The sequence below is a fragment of the Colletotrichum chrysophilum genome (assembly GCF_026319265.1).
Source record: "Colletotrichum chrysophilum strain AFK26 chromosome Unknown scaffold_6, whole genome shotgun sequence".
In the NCBI taxonomy this organism is placed as follows: Eukaryota; Fungi; Ascomycota; class Sordariomycetes; order Glomerellales; family Glomerellaceae; genus Colletotrichum; species Colletotrichum chrysophilum.
Window position 1 is genome coordinate 736,803 of NW_026517293.1, and position 20,220 is coordinate 757,022.

The window sequence follows — 20,220 nt, forward strand, 5'->3', positions numbered from 1 at the left end:
ACGTCAGACGTGATCTTTGTAAGATGCATTTTCGACAGAATCTTACCATTGTACTGCCCAAGGCTTTAAATTTTCAGAGGCAGGCTGGTTCTCACACCTTGGTGATCTCCTACCGTGAGACAGACAACACAAAAAAGGATCGTCGGAACAAACAAACGAAAAGATTCGGCAGAAACGTCTTCTTGATTGCACCGCAAGGTGAACTGAGGTGATGAAGAAACTTACACTACTTGTCGCACTATCAAATCTACGGCTAGCGATACTGTCTCGTTGCAGTCCGTCTTATACGTGTCGTTGGGATGGCCAAAAATTGGTGCGGCAACGCGTCAGCTTGAAAAGGCTTTGCTCCATGATGACTTCATCGTGGCACTTGGCCCTTTGGATGACGCGTGGCTGAACTTTCCACGGGGCTGCTCCGACCGGCGCTCGGCGCGGCGCCAAGGTGGGCCGGCAACCCGGCACTTCGGGTGGCCACGCCGAGGCTCGCAGTCAAATAGGTCTTGCATTCAGCACGGTGGTCTTGCGATTATTGATATGCATGTAATGATGCGGGCCTGCAGCGTTAGGAGCTGCTTTTCATTTAAGTAGTCTTCATGCTATACCTGTCCCATGTGTCTAGCGCATCATGCAAAATACTCTATCCGTGAAAAATGCTTAAAGAGTTACCAGTCCACAGCAATTCACCGTGAATGGCGTTTGGAAATTAAGCCCTTCAGTTGGCGCGCGCTCGACGGATAAGCACAGTCGTTCTTGACCATCCTCGGATGGCGGAGCTCGTGTTGGGGAACTTTTGGTAATCTCTGCGGCCCACGTGGTCCTTTTAGTGGTTCTAGGGTTACGGAGTACTTGAACATCTGTTGTCAAAAGTTGCATGGTCTCGTGTCCTTCGTGGAAGATGCTGACATGACAATAAACATAGTCCATTCGCATGTGTGCTGGCGCACCCGATTTGCGTTGCACTGACAGAACAGTCCGGTGGATTTGCAACATGGGAGAAAGCAAGAGACCTTAACGATTGATCTTTTATGCGTGTAACTGCATTCTGGACATCCATCATACAAGTCACCTTGTCCGCTGTCCACCACACTCTTGGCTCCAGTCCCATGAAAGAAATCGTACATTTCTCCGTGTCTACTTATATGGCAGCTGCGACCAATCACTGTAAACGCGGCACGTATCCGTAACGTGATCGGCCCCACGACCGTATGTGAGGTCTTCGCCTGGATGCTGTGGCAATGACAAGGCTTTTGATTTTCTCTACCCAGCCTTTTACCGATAATGTTCCAGACAGGGCCTCTGTGGCAGTGCTGCAGGCAGCCGCATTCGGCTCAATTCCGAGAGCTACCAAATCGGAAGACTTTGCAGTAACCTCAAACCCTGTCGTCGTATCCACAGCCGTTGCCCGATCACATAGGGCGGATCCACGCAGCTTAGATTCGAAGATAAGCTTCACCCACAGCCTGAACTTGTCGAAACCCACGCGTGACATATCAAAAGACTGCCCCTGCGAAGGGTCCAGAACGCAATGTTCTAGCCGCTGGCTCCTTCTCGTACCTAACCACAGCAGCTTCGTCGCATGGTACGAGGCGATGCAGGCCTAGGGCAAATTGAAGGTCTTTGCAGCTGAGGCTGGGGGGATATGTCGGGCACACAATCCTAAGGGGTAACTGGCCTGTAATCCCGAGAAGCTGATCCAATTATCCTGACAGATGTAGTACATGCCCAACGCCTCTCATGCACCCTCCCGTTTGGCCTGTCATGGTCTTCCGCGTTATTAGCAAATAGGAAGGCAGGCTTTGCTAGTTACATAGTTTGATTACGTGGGACAAGACGTCGTCCTGGTGTCCTGAAAGCCTTGAGACGCAAATTCCTCTACTTTCTGATTTTTCGATTGTGTTTCCTCTTTTTTATCCGGTCACATTGACACGAACAGTAGGCGCCCTGGCAACGTCCCTCATATCTCATGAACTGACCCCATCAACAATCTCGAGCCGAAAACGTAAAAATCGAGTCTACCGAATCGAGAATGTCTCGAGCAAGCCCGTGGGCCGGTTCGAAGGAGTCTGAAGATCTTCCTCGTTTGTCTTCGGCGTCACAGTCATCTCTCAGACCTGTCTACGAATCCCAAAGACCGGCCTTCCTCGACCGCAACATTTTCAAGACTATGAGAGAACATATTCCCACCCGTTTATTCAGCAACCGGCGCTTATTTCTAGCAGGTCTTGCAACTTTATTTGTTATTATTCTCGTCTCCGCTGCCAAAACAGGATCGCAGCCGCCGATTGTCCTCGCCGTGAGCGCTGCAGCCAACCGCACTCTGGGCTTTGGCTCCATCAAGATGATCAGTCTACCAATTCGACAAGACAAAGCCGATGCCGCCACTGTCCAAAGTTTCCTATCGAATATTGACATCCAGATCGTTGAAGGGGTCAACGGGAGTCGACTAGGAGAAGTTGGACTACCGCCCAGCAGTATCCCCGATATTGAACCTGGCCAGGCTTTATCGGCTGGCGAAAAGGGATGTTGGCGATCTCACGCAAATGTGCGAACCCCTGGCTGTATGAAACTCATGCCATACCTGCTGACATGTGATTTGTTAGGTATGGAGAGGTCTGCTGCACACAGACGTGGACACTGTCTTGATCATGGAAGACGACGTCACCTGGGACATCCATATCAAAGACGTCATGCGCCTCGCAGCATCCCATTTGCCAGGTCTTTTGAATGGAACTGGGCTGCTTGGCCTTAACCCGACGCGAAGCTCCGAGGAACAGGCTCAGGTAGATCCGTGGCACAGCAACATGTGGGATTTGATTACCTTCGGCCACTGCGCTGACGGCGATCAGTGGAAATCAGAGAAGGTCAAATACGACGATCCATACACAAGTGGAGAGCATGGAGAATGGCATGGAGTGGGTGTCAAAGGTGGCCGTCGCATGTTGCGCAGAGCTGGCGGCATGGCTTGTACCGGCGCGTATGCTGTGAGTGCTCGAGGTGCCGCCAAACTTTTGCTGCGAAGTGGATTTGACCTCAACCTTCCGGTCGACGTGATTATGAACGACATGATCAAGAGTGATCAGCTACGAGCGTATAGCATTTGGCCTCCACCAGTCGTCCAATGGCGCTATCGTGACAAGTTGGGCATGTGGGGAGCTATGGGCAGTGATATTAGAGTAGAGCACAAGGATAAAGATCGCAGTGGCTGGGAAGATGCTCATAAGAATCATGATATCTGGCTACTGAAGGGGGAAACTAAGGGTTTGAAAGATCCAGCGATCAAGAGCGCCTGGGGTGTGTTAATAGGTCATGAAGATGACTAGAGGTCCGTGTGGAAATAAAAGACTTGGGTTTGGTATTATAAAGATGAAGACGTTTGACACGCATGTCATGAACGCATATTTCTTTGACCCTTTTCTAAATCAAGGTGCTAGTCACTTTGAGGAAACTCATGTATGTGAGGATCGATAATTTAAAAGTGGACTAAGAGTAAGAAGTAACTGCTGGTGATAATGTTATGATAACCTCAACCCACGCGCTTATTGAAGACTTAGAGTAGCGTGATGCAACACCCGTTGAGGACTGTAGCGTTACGTCCAATATTAACCATGTAGTAGGCTCTAAAACTTTACGTAAAGCGCTAGCACATCTCCTGAAGAACAGCCTTGGAAAAAAATGTAGCTGTGTATATCTTTGAACATAACATCTAAGAATGTTATGTAACGGTCGGTTTTGCTTCCAATAGAGAGTTCAAATTTGGATTTTCAATTGTGGCATGTGAATCCTTAATCTTTGTAGATTCTCACGTTGTAATTATCTCTCCACTGGTCTTCAATGATGATCAGCTGAGACTCTTGAAGTCTTTTCAGATAGCTGTCCTCGGGAACATCCTTGTAGTCATCCCGGTCGATGTCCATGTAACCCTCTTTCGCAATTGATCGAGGAGTTATCATTAAAGAACGCCCTACTGCTATTAGAAGCTGAGATGGAAATCTTCAAATGATCAATTACACTTACCGTTGATGGTTTTGTCGCAGGCAACTCTCATCATGCAGTTTGCAACGTCTTCCTGTTCGCCAAATTCGACTCCATGATCGATCAACCACTTTTCATAGTCGGCAGTCCGAATCGCGCTTCTGATCCAGCAGGGGGCAACGTAGGTGATTCTGATGCCTTGTTCCCAGCTGGAGCGTCTCACGGTTCTCATAAAGCCATGAAGCCCGTACTTTGTTGCTGTGTACTCCCAATTACCAGGAGAATCTATCCAGCCCACCATGCTGCCCGTGATGATGAAACATCTGTCCCGCTCCTCGGTATCTGGCTGCATTCTGAAGTAGTGAACTGCAAGCTTCCAGGTGTACAAAGACCCCAAGAGATTGACATTTACGATGTTGAGATCTGGCTTCGTTGGCTGTTCGTTGGGATCTTCTAGGTTCCAAAGACTGTCGCCAGAACTCCGACTGATCCCAGCATTAGCGATCACAATGTCTATGCTTCTTTCAGGGCTTCGGCTCTTTGCCGTTTCAAACAATTGCTTTTGCTGGTCCCAGTCCCTGATGTCGCACTTCACAAAAGCAGAACACTCGGCATTAGCGTTCAACTCTTCTTTAATAACCTCGCCCCTCAAGTTTACATCACCAAATGTAACAAATGCACCAGCTGCAACAAACGCACGCACGCACGCCTCTCCCATGCCATTCGCACCGCCGGTGATGATGACTGATTTACCCTTGACACTGCTACGGTCAGGGATGATAGTGTGGTCGGTGGGGCCGGTGTATGTATATCGTGGCAGAGGCATTGTTATGGCTGAATATTCCGTTGAAATGTAAGATAAGAGATCCTGAGGTTGATTACTACCGAGAGCTTCCCACTCCACGCGAGTCGATCAACGACTATTAATTGTATCACAGCGGGATCGAATTAGTAGTCCTGGTGATGCGGGCATTTCTGTATACGGCCTCGTCATCACATTGGTGAGCTTCGGCCCAACTCTTCCCGGGATCATAGGAGGTAAGCGGGGTTAGCCGAGCTGTCCCCGCCCGAAGCCGGCTTTGAGCTGGGATTCCATTTTGGGATAACCGATCATGATATTCAAAGTCTGCAGGTAGACTACTGCTGTCGTTGGTGCACAGGTTCAGCAAACTTTGGGATTGGGTTGCAATGCCGGTAACCCTAAAATGTCCAGCCAACTGAACTCGTTTTCCTTTTCTTGACGACAGCCAGGCCTCCCCCGCAGGCGATGATTGAATGAAATATTGCTATGTCATAAAACGCTGCAGCACGTATTGGTGTATTGTGGGGCTGAATGGCGATTTTCTTCGCTGTTCTATCTCAAAAGTTTCATCATTGCCTCATCAGCATAAAGACAACAATTAGCCCAAGTTGATTTTACTGAGTCTCTGGCTGCGCAAATCAGCTTTCTACCCAGGGATATTCTTTGCTTAAAATCCGCATTCCGGATACTTACACACTTTCACGTCAACCTGTCCCATCATGACTGCCTCTGTCCAGGCACCTGTAACAGCCGCGGTCAGCCCAGGGCTTGTCACAACGCCGCATATCAATGATGGCGTTGCGCGTATGCCATCCGCAGAGCTTCCAGAGATTCTCAATGACGGCGCTGTATTCCCAAGCGCTGCTATGAGCGAGTTAAGTGGCATCTCAGAGGACCCATTCAATCTTGATTCTAAGTTCGCCTACACTCCGCACAAGATGAAAGTCTTCACTATCGGTGCTGGATTTTCGGGGCTTCTCATGGCCCACAAGTTTCAGCACAGATTTCCGGAAATGCGAGACATTGTCGAACATACTATTTTCGAGGCCCATAGTGAGGTCGGAGGAACCTGGTTTATCAACAACTATCCCGGCGTTCAATGTGACGTTCCGGCCCACATCTACGTGAGGCATGGCATTTTACCCCCTAATCACGATATTGTTAACATCCGTGCAGGCATTTCCCTTTGACCCCAACCCGAACTGGAGTCGGTTCTACGCCAGTGGGCCTGAAATCCTTGAATATATCAAGAGCACTGTGAGAAAATGGAACCTTGACCGTGACCTGCAGCTGAATACGCGGGTTATCGGCGCTCAATGGCAGGAAGCCAAAGGCCAGTGGAAGGTCACTGTAGAGCATGAAGGGAAACAGCGCGAAGAGCACTGCCATGTTCTCATTTCTGCGCAAGGCGTCTTGGTGCATGGATCATGGCCAGACATCCCTGGCCTGAGAGATTTTGAAGGCCACATCACACACTCTGCCCTTTGGGATCATAACTACGACTATTCCAACAGGAAAGTTGCCGTGATTGGCAATGGGTCATCTGGAATCCAGATCGTTCCGCAGATGCAGAAGCTACCTGGAACCGATGTCGTGAACTTCATTCGTGGTCAGGCTTGGGTTTACTACCGCGCTCCTCCATCAAAGCATCTCGGTCGGGACGATTCTGACCCAAACCCAAAGTATACAGACGCTGAGAGAGAGATGTTTCAGGACCCCGACTATCATCTTCAACACAGGAAAGGCATTATCTCAAGGACGAACAAGTCATTCCACATCTTCATGAAGGGCAAAAATAACGAGGAGGGAATGAAATTGGCAGCTGCCCAAATGGCCGAGAAGCTCGGTCATGATTCCAAGCTATGCGATATGCTCATTCCCAAATGGGAGTTGGGATGCCGTCGAATCACCCCTGGGCCCGGCTATTTGGAGTCTTTCTTACAGCCCAACTGCAATGTTACCAACAGCCCTATTACCAATATTTCCAAGAAGGGTGTCCATACCGCTGACGGCAAGCTCTACGAGTGCGACGTCAGTAAGTGTCTCCCTTCCTTCGATTTATAGAAGTTGCTTACAAATTGTTTAGTCGTCTGTGCCACTGGGTTTGACGTTTCTCATCGCCCAAGGTATCCGATTGTTGGAAAGAAGAAGGTGGACTTAGCTACGAGATGGGCTGATGACCCTGATTCGTATATATCGGTAGCTATCCCCGACTATCCCAACTACTTCATGATGATGGGACCCAATTGTCTTGGCGGCCATGGTTCCTTGGTCGAGTCTCTCAACTGGACTGGAGATTACTTTATCAAGTGGATCAAGAAAATGGCAACTGAGGATATAAAGTATGTCGAGCCAAAGCAGGAAGTTGTGGACGCCTTCATCAGGTACAGCGATCAGGTCCATAAAACTCTTGTTTGGAGTGGTGGATGCAAAAGTTGGTACAAAAGGAACCGCGTCGATGGACGAGTCACGGCACTGTTTGGAGGGAGCGCACACCTCTTCAACCGGATGTTGAATGGCATTCGAGCCGAAGACTTCAATATTTGCTATCGCACATCAAATCCATTTAGATTCATGGGTAATGGTTTCACGGCGTGGGAAATGGACCCCAAGAACGATCTATCATGGTATGTGGAGAAGGCGGACAAAGTCCCTGACGCTTGCGCCTCATGAAGGATTTATAAAATTGAGCCGATTTCAGTCCAGTGCATTTATTGTTTTCCTAGATTTATGAGCTGAATGATAGGTTTCGCGCGTGGATATCGACAATGTATTCAATTTGTACTGCACGGCGCATCTTGATGGCCCGGGTCTCACCCCGGAACCATGAAATCCAAGCGGTAATCCATGAAAGATTCAAAAAGATCCCCAAACTGATTGGCCAATGTCTCGTGAAACATGAAAACATCAGGCGAGGAACATACCCCTACGGCAGTCCCATGCTCTTTGCCGGTCAATAGACAGTCGGCGATCCCACCTGTGTCTCTTGTGGCGAACGGGAACAAAGCCGTCCAGTCAAAAATGTCGTTTTCATCTCTAGACAACCTATCTGCGTAGGTTCTAGAGTGTTCGGTAGCTGAAGGGGGGTCCAAGGTCTCACCAGCCCTGGCTGGTGTATTTGCCGTGCTTCTCAATCTTTCGAACCCTTGTCTAATCACATTTGCAGAGCCCCACATGAGCTGGAGCTGATCTGCTGCACGCTCAAGAATATCAAGACAATCGTTTGCATCTTGAGCTAAATTTCTGACACGGCAGGCTTGTAACAACGGTATGAAGGCTGTCCCGCAGTACCAACAAGTGATTGCCATTAAGAAACGCGTGTTGCCTCGAGATAGGATGTCTCGAAGTATTCTGGCAATACACGATGCCGCCAGGATAGCCGGCGGCAGTGCTTCGGGCAAGGTATTGGCTGAACGTTTGAGATGGAGAACAATGACTGTTGTCAGATAGGGCAAGTAAAGTTGATGTACGTCTCTGTCAAACTTGTGGGTGTGAGTCGATCCGATAGGTAGTCGTAGGTACGGCGGTAGAGAGTTCACCCAATCAACAAGTTCCTGTCTGTGTTGATCTGGGGTTGCAGTAGTTGCTGTCGGAATTGATGACCGAGACAGAGCTTTTGCGACCTTGCCAATTATGACACACAAGCGAACCCAGTGAATAAATATTTCTCCTTTTCGCTGATGAATAGGGTCGCTGGGGAAATCGGACAGCAATGGCTCTCCGATATTACAGTCATCTGGATCTATGATTGCCGGCTTGCTTTGGCAGAGGGCGGTCAGTCGTTCCCTTGCCTGCGTGATCACTTGTTAGCAAGTTATTTCAGCTTGCGAGCAGTTGGGAGAAACTGACGAAAGCAGTCCACCATATCCTCCGGCGAAGCCCTAGCTTTAGATTGCTGCCCGATATATGTTCAGACGCCGGCTCTCGATGAAGGTTCATTTGCTGTGCATGACGAATAATGACGGAGGTCCACCACCAGGATGAGTGTCGGTGCACTGTACTCGGTGGCTTTGGGGCAAACCAGTAGAAGAGTGATAAACCCATCAGCGTCGTTAAGCCGTCCGACTCCTCGTCCTCATAGAAAATAGTCCTCGCCTTTTTATAATACTCGGTAGGCCCCTCATGAGGAACAAGAGGAGGTTGAATATTGCTGGAGGCAGTTGCGAGAGCGTTTGCAAGTAATGGAGAGCGAGCAATATCGCTAGCGAGGGTTTCAGGATCAAGAACCGGACACCACGAGTAGCAGTATTCCCAATACGTTTCTGCGAAGCTTTCTTGTAGATCTTGCTCGTGCGCGCTAGAGAAGTTATACCTCTGTTCGAGACATGCCTCGAGAGCCTGCTTTTGAGCATTGGATTGGTTCTCAGGGGCATACACCTGAAGAAATCCGGTGTCAATGTCACCAGTATGACTCTCTGCTAACCCTTCCGTTCGAGTATCACTGCTGGGAGACCTCTGCGTTGGTGATAGCACAGCGAGTCCACCATGGGACCTTACATTGGATGCTGAGTGTCTACGCGGGGATGGCTCAGGAAGATGATGATCTGAATGTTGAGAATGACCGTGAGGCTCAGTGGGGATCGACGGGGTGGGAGGGATGATTTCATCGAAGTCTGCCGATGATACTTGAATGTTGTCCATGATCGCATGTGCATTTGAAGTGATCCCCTCGTCCCCAGATGCTGACGCGGCAGGAGGTGTTGGTCCGTGTTTGTGTCTCAGTCTCGAACGTAGTCGTTTGGTGCGTTTAGATGGCCGTAAGTGGCAGTCCTTTTCAGAAATATCACAATTCGTGCAGCTCTGGTGCCCCTCCGATGTTCTAGCCTGCACCTATATATCAAAATGGGCTTCCCGGGTCTTAGGGTGATGCACACTGACCTGGAGGTCACATTTGACCTTTTTCTTGTGGCAGATAATGCAAACCAGCTCAGCGCGTCGTCGCTTTGGTTGCGTCGCATCAAAAGGGAGCCAATCGCTAACCATATCCGGCATCCTTCAGATGATTAATAGGAAAATTCACGGCAGTGAAGATGATTTCTCGCAGGGCAAAAACGCAGTTCAGAACTCTCTGCTCTTCAGCGTTATTAAGGGAGTTAGAATGATATTGGAAATGAGAAGTATGATGGTAGGAAGGCGGAATGCGGTTGCGTTGCAAATGGAAGGGGAGAAAAGGATGTAGGCCAAGAACAAGGAAATGCGGGGTAGATAAATCTGGGCACGTATGTGCGCCATGTGTGTGAGGCGGGGTGGGAGGTCTGTTTTGCCGGATACTGGGGATTTCGGTAAGGACGGGTGGAATGCTGCACTAAGAAGCCTTGCAGGCAACACACAAACTAACTCGCGCAATGGCAATCGCGCAATAGCAATGCCTTTGTAGTGCTTATAGGAGCAAAGTGATGATCTGGGCATTGGCGGTTGTTAGAAGGACGGAGCGTCTTGTTTCTGAATACGGTTTGCAAACTTTGATAAAGTATATTTATGCTCCTATAACTAATGCACAGCGCATATGTATCATTAATCTCAATCTATTAAATCTGCAAGCTAGGAGCCAGATCAAGGACCATAAGTAAGGTTGCTCAGTTCAAAATTGCATACTCTAGAAGCCGCATGCATCTTACGATTATAGACATAATCTGTGTTGAGCCTGCTAATCCTTCTGACTTACTTCAGAGAATATACCGGAACTGTGGATTCTACTTTCCGGTGAGTATAAAACACACCCGCAGAGAGGAGTTTTACCAACCTTGATGTCTGTCAGATCATCGTCATAGGCGTGATCGAATCCCTCCATCGTGCCACCCCGGTCCCGCCGCTTGTTCTGCCACACACAATGGAAGCGATAAACCAGACAAAGAATACCTGCGGCCAGGGACGTGATGACAACCACAATGAAACCGAAAGCATACTCCGGTGCATCTTGCTTCCGGAAGACGAGTGGACCAACGAAGTTACCTGTGACTGACATGAGCAAGACAGCTAAATTAAGTTACAACTGCACTCTTACCTAGACAGTACCCAATATACAAACCAGATGAAGCAATGGATCGCTTGGTGTAGCCAGCTGTATTTGCAATTTGAAGACCCATGAGCACCGCATAGCCACCTCCAACAGACGGCAATATATATGCAGCAAACAGCAAACCACCCTTGGCTGATCTGGGTAGAAGCCAGAGTAGAATGGCCGCCAATGTGGTCCCTAGTTGTGCCCCAAAGATAACCCATGTCCGAAAATTCTTGAATTTATATGCAACGTATGGCATGACCAGTTGCACCGTACCTCCATATGCACCTGCAGGCATCGTAAGCAGGAGCGAATTAAGAGTACTGAATCCAAAGCCGTTGATGATGATAGGGACAAAAGTCGATATAGGACCATTTGCAATCATGCAAAGAAATGCCACCGCAAATACAAGCCAGAACTTCATATCTAGCGCGAGCTCCCCAACTTGATCCATCTTGTAGTGGGTGTTTCGCACACCAGAGTTGTTACTCCTGAGGCGGGCAACAAGTATGTAACGCTCTCTTTCGCTAAAGCCTTTAGCTCTAATGGGGTCGGCAGGCAGGAGGAAGTAGAGAAGAAGACCCCAGGCAATAGTCAGGGAGCCAGCAAAGTAAAACATATATCTCCAAGAAGAGACGCCTCCGTTAAGCTTGCCAAATCCATAGTTAATAAGAGGAGAGAAGATAGAAACGTATCCAGTGCAACTGTACCAAATGCTACTCACTAGATTAGTTACCCAAAGATGAATATTGCCTGCAGTTCCGTAGTTTGCTTACCCCATGCGCATTGCCTGTTCATTCTTCTTGTAAAAGCTCCCAACGATCAACATGAACATAGGGGAGATCCCGGATTCCAGCAAACCAAGGCAAAATCGCTGAACGTACAAGCCACGGTAGTCTGAGCATGATGTAGTCAAGATGAGGCACAATCCCCAAAGAGTGACTATGACTGACGCGACCTTTTCCACGGGAAACTTCTGTGCTAAGATCATAGCAGGATAGGCGCCAGCAATAAAACCGAGGTAGAAAATAGAAGCGGACCATGAGTATCTATCGCTAACAGTGAGGTCCAAATCGGTTCTAAGCCCAAACAGAGCCTGCAAAGAACGGTATTAGCTAATTGGGAAACTGCTTCGAAGTGGATATAAACTTACCGCTTGGGAAAGCATTGCTTTGTCGTAATATTGTAAACCGTACGTCAGACAAAGGACAGGCATAAGTTTCCAGTCAACTTTATGACGCAGCTTGGATTCCTCTGTTTCCGCCCAACCACGTTCGCCTGTGTATCTGTCGAGAATTTTCATCGCTTCGTCGTGGTGAAGCGTATCGACTGCAGCAATAGGCTTCGGGCCTGTAGCAACCTCAGGCCGCTCCACTTGCTGGGCATTTTCAGCAGATTTGGTAGTGTCGGACATGGTTGATGCAGGTTGAAAACTAGCTAGAGCAAGACAAATTAGAAATCTGGAGCAGGAAAAAGGCAGAGTAAAAGGAAGTCACATCTTTCCAGTATCTTTGTTTTGTGTAGGAAAGCCGAGCTACCCAAGTTTTCTCTATGAGCAGGATGGGTCGGGAGATTGAACCGGTCAATTGGGAAGGTCGAACGCATGCAGGCACAGGGAGGCATTCCCTGGTGGAATGGGTCCGGGGCACTTAGGCTCAAAGAGTCGAAAGTCGTCTGGTACTTCGTGAAAACGTAGTGTTGCGGCAATCCTAAAGGAGAAGACGATCAGAGCGGAGCTGGCATCTGCACCATTTGCGGGTAGCCGGACGGTCCCCGCGTCCACCACCCCGCAACGTTGGGGTTGCTAGCCAGCGCCAAGGGCGAGGTTCATTCCTCGCACTCCAAAATTATGCGACCACTTCATATCAAGGACACAATTGATAAAGAAGCTTCTTTCATAATAACATTTGACAGACCACGGCTAGAGAGTCACCTGTTTCAGCCGAAGATTCTCTTTGAATCGGTGCTTTTTGTCCCAGAACCATGTCGTCCTCAGTCCAGTTGCCTCAGGGGAAAATCGCAGTTGCAGTGAAGATGATCAATCCAGTCAACTTTGGACCGGCAATCATCAAACGCTTCATGGCACCCGACGTGTCAGGCCTTGAAACGTTCAAGACATCGCCATCGCTATGTTTCCTTCTAGAGCATCCTTCAGGACGCAAGTTGATGTGGGACTTGGGGATTAGGAAAGACTACTGCAACTATGCACCGTCCATCGCTAATTATTTACCATCAACAAGGTACAAGATTGAGATTACAAAGAACGTCGTGGACATACTTAGAGAGAATGGTGTTTCACCACATGATACAGAGGGAATAATTTGGAGGTAGGCAATAAATACCCGGGGCACTGACGCTACCTCATGTCCAGAACACCACACTTACTATCAGCAAAACAGCCACTGGCACTGGGATCATATAGGCGACCCGTCAACTTTCCCTGTGACTACGGACTTAATTGTCGGGCCTGGATTCAAAGATGCGATGCTTCCCGGGGCCCCTGCAAATCCTGAATCTCCTATTCTTGAAATGGATTATGTGTAAGTTTATCTACTCCAGAGTTGATTCTTATATAGGCTGATGAAATTTCATCAAGCGGTCGAACATTAAGAGAGATCTCTTTCGAAGGGTCTCAGACCCTCCGCATTGGGGGTTTTCCGGCCTTTGATTACTTTGGCGATGGCTCTTTCTACGTCCTGGACAGCCCAGGACATGCTATTGGACACTTATGTGGTCTTGCTCGAACCACCTCAGATACTTTCATACTTCTCGGCGGTGACATTTGTCATTATGCGGGAATATTCAGGCCTTCGAAATATCTGCCGATTCCTAACTCAATATCACCACATCCTTGCAGACCCCAAGAAAGGTCTTCGCTATGCCCTGGGAGCGCATGGGAAGAACTCCAGACATCCAGAGGAAGACAGCAAACTGATGCGCTTTTTGACGCAACGTTTGGACTGAACCTGCCGCAAGCCAAAAGGACTGTCGAACATCTCCAAGAGCTAGATTGCAACGAGAATGTGTTCGTTATAGTCGCACATGACTCCACTGTTCGGGACTGTGTGCCTCAATTCCCGGCAAGTCTCAATGATTGGAAGAGTGAAGGCTGGGGGCAGAGAGTAAGGTGGGCTTTTCTCCGCGATCTCGAATCATATTGGAGATCGAAAGGACTTTAAAATCAACGATATGGCGATGGTACTTAGGAATTGGGCAAGCCATAAACTGTCAGATTCTGAAACTCGAAGAAATTGCTGTATTTTCTACCTTCGCCAGCTCATAGAATAATAAGTCCCTGGACCAAAAAGATCATTGAACAGGCGTGTCCTAGTCATGAATATGCAGACCCATGACATGTAGTTACAGCTAGCTCAATGGACAGAGTTTGTGCGTTCCATTACACTATAGCTTATGTTGAACCTTCCGGCATAGACATTTTCAGGAAAGCCGAGGTCAATTTGGTTTGCCGAACCTTTGCCCTCTACGTGTCAAAATCGGCAACCAGCTGCACCCCGCACACCCCCTCTCCGGTCCGCAATTTGGCCTGTACGTCGGCAGTTTAATACTGGCTCCCAATGCAGACTCTCCATGCTGGCTGAATCATTGTAATAATAATCCGCCAGCTTTCTGCATGATATAACTTCTTCAGACGCATTCATGACAGCTGGTCTTTTCCGATGCTAATGAACAGTCCACTGTCCACCTCCCACCAAAGCAATGTCGCAAGTTAATGAAACCTGTGCCAGTAATTCTGGTCCATCAACATTCGATACCGCTAATGAGAACCTGGATTATGACGTCTTGATTATTGGGTGCGGATTAAGCGGCATATTCTCACTGCATAGGGTTAGAGAGCTTGGCTTGAGAGTCAAGGCCCTTGAAGCTGGCTCAGCTGAAGGTGGGACATGGTTTTGGTATGCTCTATTATGAAGTTGAATTGTAGCTGTCACGCTAATGGATTCGCAGGAATCGATACCCTGGAGCTCGGTTTGACTCTGAGAGTTACTCATACATATTTTCGTTTTCACAGGAGGTTCTTGACGAATGGGATTGGACAGAGCACTTTGCGCCACAAACAGAGACCCTTCGCTACATTCAGTACCTTACGAACAAATTTGACTTAAAGAAGGACATGCAGTTTAATACGCGCATCCAATCAGCCCACTTTCAGCAATCCTCTAGCTCATGGCTACTAGTCGACTCTACTGGAAAGACTTACACCAGTCGTTATCTGATAACTGCGATGGGTATTTTGAATGAGCCGACGCTGCCCAACATCCCTGGTGTTGGTGATTACAAAGGAGAAGCCTGGCACACAGCTCGTTGGCCTAATGGAAAGGCCAGTCTTCAAGGCAAGCGGGTAGCCATCATCGGTACCGGAGCAACAGCCATCCAGACCATTCAGGAAATCGTTAAGACTGTTGGTTCTTTGACCGTCTTTCAACGAACCCCAAATTGGACAGCCCCGTTGAGGAACACCCCGATCACTCCTGAAGAAATGAAGGACATTCGCCGGCGATATCCGCAGATTTTTCGGCAATGCCTCGACTCGTACTCTTGCTTCATTCATGTTGGAGACACCAAAAGCGTCTTTGACATGGGGGATGAAGAGCGCACTAAAAGCTGGGAGGAGCTTTATGCACTTCCTGGATTTGCTAAAGTGCTGGGGATCTCAGGTGATATCTATACCAACCGAGAAGCCAACAAACTTTACAGCGACTTCATAGCCAACAAGATTCGTCAACGCGTTGACGATCCAAAGGTAGCTGAAAAGTTGATACCGAGAAATCATGGCTTTGGAACCCGTCGAGTACCCTTGGAGAGTGGCTACTATGAAGCTTTCAATCTATCAAACGTTCGACTTGTGGACTTGACTGAAGATCCGATTGAGAGAATAACAAAAAAAGGCATACGGACGAGAACAGAGGACCTTGAATTCGACGTCATCATTTATGCAACCGGCTTTGATGCTGTCACTGGATCCTTTCGGGCGGTGGACTTTCGGGGCATTGGCGGCACTCAGCTTCATGACGTTTGGAGTGAAGGCATTCAAACTTATCTGGGACTGACCGTGAAAGGATTTCCCAATATGTTTATGATCATGGGCCCACATCAGATGTTTGGCAACATCCCTCGAAGCATCGAGTACGCCGTCGAATGGGTTTCAGACTTTATTCGGTATGCGCGAGATAACAACATTACCTCTGTCGAAGCTACTGACGACGGAATGCGCATGTGGACAGAGCATGTTTGGAAGTGTGGGGAGGGGCTGCTGGCTAATGAGGTGGACTCATGGATGACAGGAGTCAACAAAAATCTAGCACACAAGCAGCAACGGTCCATGACAAGATACAATGGACCGGCACCTGGATACCGAAAACGATGCGACGAAGTGAAAGCGAGGAAATATTCTGACTTCCTCATACGATAGTTTTCATGCGATCATCAAGGATATAATTTCTCAGATTGGAAGTTTCGAACTTCTGGTTGTTTGGCAATCTCTCAACTCGGGTGAAATATCATGTTTGATTCAGCCCAAAATACAGAGAGCAGAGGCCCATAAACGGGCATCCTAGCTTGCAGTATCCACAGAACTTCAAGCCTCATGGATAACAAAATGTCCAGATGCGGTCGGCTTAGTCAATGCCCACTTGATACCATAGTCAGTCACATTGTCCCAATGTTTCGACTCGGATAGCTTGTCCCCGAATCGGCGAAACCCATGGGGGACTCCTCTGAAGATATGCGTCTCAGTGGGAACTCTGGCGAGGCGGATTAGTGGACCTACATTCAGAGGCACAGAGGTTGAACTTACCCTGACTCGGTGAGTAATTTGGCGTACAGTAAACCCTCGTCTCTCAACGGATCCAAGCCAGCAATTCCAAGTGTTGTAGGCGGCATTCCCTTCAATTGCCCCGTGGATGCATTTCCAGGATTGAGCCTGAGATCGTAGTAGTCCGGCTTCTCGATTCTCAGCAACCCAACAAACAAATCAATCATCCTCCTGGGAAGGATCGGAGCATTCTCGTTTTCAGCATAGGATAAAACCGCGCGATGCTTGAGTCGCTTCAAATGGCCGTCATAACAGTCCGGATTAACCAGACAAGGAATGATCAATACTTGGCCGGCAATTAGAGGGAGTTCTTTGCCAAAATGACCAAGATGCTGGGATAGGGTGAGAGATGCGGTCAACTGGCCCCCGGCAGAAATACCGCCCACGACTACCTTCTCGGGACAGCCGCCGATCTCAGCGATGTTTGCATGCAGCCACTGAAACCCGTCCTCAACGTCATTCCAAGCTGTTGGGTAGATGAAGTCAGGTGTATGACGATAATTCACGCTGACCACCAAGACGCTTGTGCTTATAGCAATTCGAGAGCAGGCAGCGTCCTCTGAGTTGATCGTACCAAAGAGAAAGCCCCCTCCGTGTAGGTAAAGGTAAACAGGCAACGGGCCCTCACCCGCTGCCTTCGGGCGGTAACTTCGCCCTTCAATGGTAGACCCATCACGAGTTGGGATTGTCCAGTTCCGTACAATAACGTGGCCTGCCATCGTTTTCATTGCCTCAAGGGACATCTCTTCACGTACTTTATTGGTTGTGCTCTTGCGTTCTGCCACAGATAGCTCGGCTGGTGCGGGTGGTAAGCCTGCTTCCACCGCAAGCCACTCGTCGCTCGGGCCACCGTATTGAGAAAAGTCGCACATTGTATATCCAAGCGTTCTTGAGCTCCTTTCCTAGTATACGATGCAGATGCTGGGGAAAGCAGCACCTGCTCCAATGTAAGATTCTCACAAGGCTTTTTAAAAGGCTGAAGTGGATGGAAGCAAGACTTGAGTAGTGAACGCGATGTTAGCTGTGATCATCAAAACGGGATTGATCTTTGGCGTCAATCGAAGCCCCGTCAATGGCCCGTTGTTCGGTCCTCCTCTCCTAGTCGCCGGCAGAAAGAGGGGTAGATCGACTGGCTTCGTCATTGGTCGCGGGAAGCAGCTTCCGAGAGAGCTTACATCAGCCATAGAGGCATCTGTGGCTCTACAAACCTCGGCTTTGCTTTGCGGAACCGAGCATGCCGTGGGCTTCAGGCTTTCCAAAATCGGTAACCCGGAATGCCGATTAAGTATCGCAATTTCACAAATCCGATATGTTACATGAAGTCGATGGTATCAAGAACTGACTTCAGCCGACGATTTTGATTGCGATTAGCAACAATCGCAACCCTCTTCCCCTGTTGTATCAGCTTCCCTGCAGAGATTGAGACCATGTCGGAAATTTCAGTCAACCCTCCCTCACGTTCGTTCAATGGGAAGGTCGCTATAGTCACAGGTGCAGGTTGCGCGGAGATGGGATCGGGAACGGTCGCGCAATATCCATCTTACTCGCTGACGACGGTTGCAATGTCATTTGTGTTGATCGGGACCTCTCTTGGGCAACCAAGACCTGCGAGATTGCGAACCTAAAGCCCGGCAGAGGGAAGACAATACCAATACAGGGAGACGTCACATCGTCAACAGACTGCCAAAATGTTGTTCAGCAAGCAATATTCGAGTTTGGTCGACTTGACATTCTCATCAATAATGTGGGTGTTGCCGGTGCATCAGGTACTGCGGTGGAAGTTGATATGGAACAATGGAACAAAAGTCTCGACGTCAATGTCTCTAGCATGGTTTTGATGGCCAAGTACGCGATTCCTGCTATGCAGAAAAATGAGGGTGAAATCAAGGGGGCAATCGTCAATATGGGCAGTGTCGCGGGATTGAAGGGAGGGACGCCGCACTTGCTCTACCCGACGAGCAAGGGCGCTATCGTAAATATGACACGAGCAATGGCGGCGCATCATGCTGGAGATGGTATTCGTGTCAACTGCGTTTGCCCTGGCGTATGTTCACACACTCCAAGATTCACAACATCTTTGCTAATACTGGTCAGATGTTATATACCCCCATGATGTATGCCGGCGGAATGAGTGAAGAGGCAAGAGCCGCAAGGAGACAGAGAAGCCTTTTAGGCACAGAAGGTAACGGATGGGATGCTGCATGTGCGGTTGTCTTTCTCGCAAGCAATCATGCACGTTGGATGACTGGTGTTATTCTTCCAGTCGATGCTGGAACTACCGCAGCTGTTGGCATTGGAATGGTAAAAGCTGCCAGCGTTAATGGTTAAGATTTCCTTATGATTTTGCAGAAATGTCAATTTGGAATGATACGATGTTTTCGAAGCTATTCAACCCAGACTTTGCTGGGTACGTCGTGACTGTTTCCCATTAATTCAGTCGTGCAAAAGTGCAATGCGTGCCTTGACTTCGCCTTTCTCCAAACGGCCCAAAACGCGAGGAAAGTCTTTCAGCCTCGCTGTTTCCACACGTGGCTGAATCTTATTGTTAGCAATCAGCTGCAGTACCTCCTCAAGGTCGCTAATCTGCCCTCCATATGAGAATATATAAGTGAGGCGCTTCCTTGTGCCAATCTTCATGTGCACGGTGTTCTCAGTATCAAGACTGCCAATGCATAGCAATCGCCCCCCGCGACGAACTTCAGGCTTGCTTTAGCGGAGCTCCCAAGTATAAAATTCAGAGAAAGAATGTAGGTAAAATTTGACTCACCAATTTGCTGTGCGTCTTCGAACGTTTGGTGAGTACCCACAAAATCCAGGACGGCGTCAATCTTACCAGTTAAGCCCTTGTCTGTGACAAACTTTTGCACAGGCTCTCCAACTGGAACTAAATCTGACTTTGAAACGCCAATTGCAGCTGCTTCCTCGAGAATTTCCGGCCTGATATCGGACACAACGACTCGTGCCCCAATATCTAGGAGGAGTTGAAGAGCATTGAAACCAAGTCCTCCCAATCCAAATAAGAAAACTGTCTCGGTCTGCTTGATCTCACCACGCCTGTAGATGGCATGATATGCTGTTGCCACGGCATCTGTGGCTATCGCTGCCACCTCAGGAGATATACCCTTGGGCACATGGGCTAAACCACGGACGTCGATTGCAGCGTAAGGGGCATAGAAGCCATCTTGTCCAATCCCAGAGTGATGGCCGACGTCGCAGAGTTGCTGCATGTTGCGAGAGCACTCTGCACAATGGCTTGAGCCACAGCCAGGAACAGCATTCAAAGCAACAACATCGCCCTGTGAAGTTATATTCCAATTAGCAGACAAGCTAAAGAAAACCAGTAGTGAGACTAACGATTTTGAACCGAGTGTCTGTAACTTGATTACCTATCTTTACGATTTGCCCGCAGCCTTCATGACCCTAGAATGAAGTAAGTCATAGGTGATGAATTGGGAAGGGGGTAATTTTCCAATACTAAAGTGAATTTCGGTTGAAACCAGTGAGGTTGTTTGTCAACTGCAAGAAGCGATTGGTCACTCTCATCTTTAGGGGTAGTCGCGACGGGAAGGCTATATTATCCTGAGGACGTTGAGATTTACGCCGGCATACCGA

The 20,220-nt window shown here is 48.6% G+C and overlaps 3 protein-coding genes across 3 annotated transcripts; 2 read left to right on the forward strand and 1 right to left on the reverse strand.

The window, feature by feature from the left end:
• Positions 1-2,645: 2,645 nt before the first annotated feature.
• Positions 2,646-3,320, forward strand: COL26b_001526 (uncharacterized protein; the record flags this gene model as incomplete). The annotated part of the gene is made up of 1 exon (XM_053174474.1): positions 2,646-3,320. One exon carries the CDS (start codon positions 2,646-2,648, stop codon positions 3,318-3,320), a length of 675 nt encoding a protein of 224 aa, XP_053041784.1.
• Positions 3,321-3,782: 462 nt separating this feature from the next.
• COL26b_001527 (uncharacterized protein) lies at positions 3,783-4,798 on the reverse strand (the record flags this gene model as incomplete). Its single annotated transcript, XM_053174475.1, has 2 exons — positions 3,783-3,922; positions 4,015-4,798. The coding sequence occupies 2 exons, from the start codon at positions 4,796-4,798 to the stop codon at positions 3,783-3,785; spliced, it is 924 nt and encodes a 307-aa protein (XP_053041785.1).
• A 695-nt stretch (positions 4,799-5,493) lies between these two features.
• Positions 5,494-6,838, forward strand: COL26b_001528 (uncharacterized protein; the record flags this gene model as incomplete). Its single annotated transcript, XM_053174476.1, has 2 exons — positions 5,494-5,898; positions 5,951-6,838. 2 exons carry the CDS (start codon positions 5,494-5,496, stop codon positions 6,836-6,838), a joined length of 1,293 nt encoding a protein of 430 aa, XP_053041786.1.
• Between the last annotated feature and the right edge of the window lie 13,382 nt (positions 6,839-20,220).